Raw genomic sequence first — 3,194 nt, 5'->3', positions numbered from 1 at the left:
GGCGCTCCCACACACAAGAAGAAAGCAGAACACGGGTCGCCGGAAGCGCCGCACCCTGTGGACTGCCCGCAGGTTGGCAAGCTGCTGGTCAGCCGCTCCCATCTGTCATTGCATGGAAATATTGTTGGGGGTCACAGTGAGGCCTACAGCCTCCGGAGAGGGTCAGGCCAGCTAAGCCACTGTCAGGCAATCAAGAAACCCCTCCCTTCAACACGGGAAAGAGCCCTTGCCGAGTCCGGGCTGAGGACAACTAAGCTACCAGGACGCGTTTCTTACTTTGTACCTTCATCTGGTGATCCTTCTTGACAGCATTTACCCACTTGATTCCTCAGGTCCCTTCACCATTGGATCCTGGTTGGCAGCACTCCTTATCTGTTGGATACCCCCAAATTGTGACGTACTTTTCTCTTAGAATTTGTTATTGGATACCTCCCTTTCATTGGTCTAGTGGTCACAACTAAGCCACTCCATAGGTCAACACCACCCGCCCATAGGTTTTATCCAGGAACCCTCATTTTCTTCAATATTTATGCACTTTTTTGGCCAGAATCGGGAAAGTGCTGTCAAAAAATTTTGGAAACAAGGAGATGCGAATATTGATGCTTGGACTTGACGCAGCGGGCAAGACAACAATCCTGTACAAATTGAAACTGGGTCAGTCGGTCACCACCATCCCTACAGTAGCCTTCAATGTAGAGACTGTGACCTACAAGAATGTAAAGTTCAATGTTTGGGATGTGGGGGGACAGGACAAGATCCGACCACTGTGGAGGCATTACTACACTGGCACGCAGGGCCTAATCTTCGTGGTGGACTGCGCAGATCGTGACCGTATTGACGAAGCCAGACAGGAACTACATCGTATTATAAATGATCGGGAAATGCGTGATGCTATTATTCTGATCTTCGCCAACAAGCAGGACCTGCCTGATGCCATGAAGCCACATGAGATCCAGGAGAAGCTAGGCCTGACCCGCATTCGGTACAGGAATTGGTACGTGCAGCCCTCCTGTGCTACAACAGGGAATGGACTTAATGAGGGACTCACATGGCTAACCTCTAATTACAAATCTTAATAATAACTTTTAGGAATCAATTTTAAATATTAGGATGTCTGTGAGGACTTGTGTTAACCTCCAGTGACACAACTTAATAACTACTAGGAAACCATTTTAAACATGTTAAGTTGCCTCTTCCAGGGAGATGAGTAAACAAACTAAGTTAAAGCAGTTTTCATAGGATTATGACGACCCAGTGAATCAACCACTTTTTGTTTTAAAAATAAACAGGATCTTGAGTTTCTTTTGCTTTGCTTTAGAAGGTGCTAATGTAAAGAAAATCATAAAACTGAAGTTAAATAGCACACAAACCGAAAAACGCAGATCAGCAAGTATTCTTTTCATAGGCCTACAAATTATAATGGAATCAAAACCTCCATTGTGAAATGGAATGGATATTTTTGTTTTAATAGATTCTGTATTACTTTATTTTAGGGGCTCCTAATCTTCAATATTACTTAAATGCATTCATTAACGTGTAGTTTTCTCAGAAGAGGCTATGCAGATCTGTTGATAATTATTTTTGTGGGCCAAACTTTATAATGGATTGATTTGATGGGACCTTTTTCAGTGTAAGCATTATATTTCCGGTTCTGCTTTTCATTTGCTATAGATTGCTTCTTTTGCATTTATCAAAACTGTGTTGCTGGGTCTAGTTCATCTAGTAAACTTGAAATGGGCAGATTGCGAGGGAAGAGCCAGAATGCAGGCAGCAAAAAGAGCTGGGAATGAGAGAGCGGAGGAGACCGCGAGAGCGTTGGAGGCATTGGTGGAATCACTAAAGAACCTGGAGGACATGGGAGCCAACGACCGGGTGGAGGAGGTCCCCGAGGCATCAGGATAAAGAGTAAAAGTTAAAGCATAAACCTGGGCTGGTCCCTAAACTACTTAATGTAAGGCATGGGTAAACCGGATGAGGAACTATGCTAGATGTACTGGTACCGAGGCCTAGGAAATGCAGGGGGGGCATACCTACCGGCGCCGAGCAGTTGCACGTTGAGAAGTGGCACGCCTGGAGGGAGGGGTGGAGGGGGTAAACAGAGTAGGGTAACATGGTGTTTAAGTTTATGAACCAAGTAGCTTAAGTACGGAAGTTTAATCCGGTATGTCACGGGATAATTGTAAGAGCTGGAGTGAGGTCTGACCTTGATTAGTGGGGCACCTTTCAGTTAAAAGAGGCTTGAAGGGCATAGTGGACTGTATCTCCTGTATTAATGTCTCTGATATTGAATTGTGATAAATGTTCATGTTTGTAAAACCCAATAAAGTCTGTTCAAAAAAAGAAATGGTGAATGAAACCATAGTCCAATGTCCAAAATACAACTGCCATCCGAAAGGTAAATGTGTCTAGAAAAAGTCCACAGAGTGAATGCTAGTCACACACTGGAGGAAATTAGGTTTGGGGGCTCTTGCTGGTGGTGGCAGAGGTCTTACCATCCTCACCGCCTGCTAATTTGGATGGATGTTCCCTCCTGCGGGTGAGGTGGGGATCCATAGTTGCAGGGCCTGGGGTAGCTGCAGGGTGTTCTTCCAGTGGAAGGGCCTCCCTTCCTTTAGCTGTGGCAGATGTAGATGGGCCAGATGTTGTAGAACCACATGAAGGGGTAGATGGAGCTGGGAAAGCCCTGCACATATGGGCGTAAATGTCCTGCAACACCCCAATCAGGGAGCCCATATTGGAGTTGTGAGCCTCCATCTGATAATTGAGTTTCCTCTGCAACTTTTTTTATCTCCCAGAGCTCGGTGAGTACCTGGCCCATCATGTCTTGGGACAGATGATAGGCTCCCAAGACTTGGACTATAGTGGTGTGGGTGAGTGACCCCGGTGGCTTCACTATGATGCTCCACAGAATCCCTCCCAAAACCCCTAACCCCACTACCCTGTGCCTTTGGCAGAGAGTGCCTCATCTGACTGGATCCTGGCTGAGCTGGAGCTGGTGGTGCCGTGGCCTCAACATTACCCAGGACTGAGGGGGGCACACAATTGGTGTTACAATGGTTGCAACACAGGAAGTGGAGGCTTCGGTTAGCGGAGATGTTACAGCTGGGGTGGGAGGTGCTGGTGTGGGCCCAGTAAGAGTCCCTGGAGCTTTCTGACCGCACTGACAAGATGGACCAGGATCCTCATCGTCATCC

The 3,194-nt window shown here is 46.8% G+C and overlaps 1 protein-coding gene across 1 annotated transcript; it reads left to right on the top strand.

Annotated features, from left to right (window-relative positions):
• The first annotated feature begins 559 nt into the window (after positions 1-559).
• On the top strand, positions 560-1,076 carry LOC146856875 (ADP-ribosylation factor 6-like). The gene has a single exon (XM_085646773.1). It carries the CDS (start codon positions 588-590, stop codon positions 1,074-1,076), a length of 489 nt encoding a protein of 162 aa, XP_085502899.1. The 5' UTR covers positions 560-587.
• The last annotated feature ends 2,118 nt before the right edge of the window (positions 1,077-3,194 follow it).

This window comes from Triturus cristatus, chromosome 3_2, assembly GCF_964204655.1.
Source record: "Triturus cristatus chromosome 3_2, aTriCri1.1, whole genome shotgun sequence".
Classification (NCBI taxonomy): Eukaryota; Metazoa; Chordata; class Amphibia; order Caudata; family Salamandridae; genus Triturus; species Triturus cristatus.
Note: the sequence above shows the minus strand (reverse complement) of the source record. Positions and strands in the feature narration are given on the sequence as shown.